This window comes from Penaeus japonicus, unplaced genomic scaffold (genome assembly GCF_977035675.1).
Source record: "Penaeus japonicus unplaced genomic scaffold, GWHDUDI00000001_assembly GWHDUDI00000033, whole genome shotgun sequence".
NCBI lineage: Eukaryota > Metazoa > Arthropoda > Malacostraca > Decapoda > Penaeidae > Penaeus > Penaeus japonicus.
In genome coordinates this window covers 4,217,774-4,219,210 of record NW_028234435.1, presented here as the reverse complement: position 1 = coordinate 4,219,210, position 1,437 = coordinate 4,217,774, and the positions used below count along the sequence as shown (strand labels likewise).

Here is a 1,437-nt window from a genome sequence, read left to right as displayed (position 1 = left end):
AGAATGTATTTCGGTCTTTTCCGAATACACACAGGCAAACACACATTTTTACATACTGAGAGCGAAAGAAAAAAAACACGCCCACACGCGCAGACATAAACTTTATGGGAAATAAATATATTGATTAATTCTGTACCACCCATATAATACTCTTTATTTTGAATAAGATTTATTATTCCATGCGTCGTATTACATTCTAGAGGAATCATTTTCCAAATATATCCATAAATATGAAATCAGCTGAAACAAAACACAAACACACAAAGAAACAAATAACGATATCGCAGGATTCGAAAAGCACATTCGGAAACGACTGATACAGATTCGAATCTTCCAGAGGAGTACAGAAACCTCCACGCTTACTGCCACCGCATGAAGGAGAAATTCTGGCCTGACTGGGACAAGTGCCTTGATCCTCGTCGCCACTAAACAGCTGGGTGATTGCTTGCAGATTCAGCAGTTGCACGACAAACGACTGAACGAGGATGCAACAGTCATGCAGCGACGAAATGTAAATGTTACACAACATAATAAGTTGATTATATGCAATGATTTCAGCATAGGCAGTATTGTCTTGAAATATCTATCATTAATAACTGGTTTTTTTTTTTTTTCGTTTGACTTCCTTGGTGTATATTTGATATCTGAGGCCAATGGCTGACTGAATTATATTATTGTTTTTATATATCATATGCTTGTTTCTGCTACAATGAAGAAAATTAGTGCTAATGTCGTAATTTGTATGCTCTGCCATCAGGTCTGTAATACTTCGTTCATAACTGTATCTAAAACTAAATTGTGTGTTCCAATATCTTTGATATATTGTTGTGTGAATAAATGCTATGAAACATTAGATTTAATTGTTCGCTTCCCCGCTTTCTCTTGTTATCATTTCACCCATTGACCTTTGCAACACTTGATTTATCCTTCGCATTCTGCGAGAAAAAATCCAAGGACGAAACAGCTATTACTTGAGACAACCAGTGGTAGAGTGAATAAACAAAATGCACATGTTAACAATTTAAAAAAAATGCTAAATCCACAAGGTAAAAAATAAAAGAGGATAAAATCAATCCCAACGTGTACTCGGTCATTCTTGAGACCGACTTGATGTTCCTGAGAGATTTCAGTTCTTACAGCATCGGTCCTCATGCACCAGGACCCGGCGCCCTTGATCCTCAGCACAATATCGCCTTTTATAAGACACCCAAAATCACACATACACACACACACATACACACACACACACACACACACACATATATATATATACATATATATATATATAAATATATATATATATATATATATATATATATATATATATATATATATATATATATATGTATATATACATATATGAATATATATATATATATAAATATATATATTATATTATATATATATATATATATGTGTGTGTGTGTGAGTATATAT

At 33.3% G+C, this 1,437-nt stretch overlaps 1 protein-coding gene across 2 annotated transcripts in view; it reads left to right on the top strand.

Moving 5' to 3' along the window:
* LOC122261423 (failed axon connections homolog) overlaps positions 1-853 on the top strand; it is a 5,394-nt gene extending 4,541 nt beyond the window's left edge. For both annotated transcript variants that reach the window (XM_043029081.2, XM_086556786.1), the window contains exon 7: positions 338-853. In XM_043029081.2, the coding sequence (XP_042885015.1) occupies positions 338-429 (92 nt within the window). In that variant the 3' untranslated portion in view covers positions 430-853. The remainder of the gene's footprint in view (positions 1-337) is intronic.
* The last annotated feature ends 584 nt before the right edge of the window (positions 854-1,437 follow it).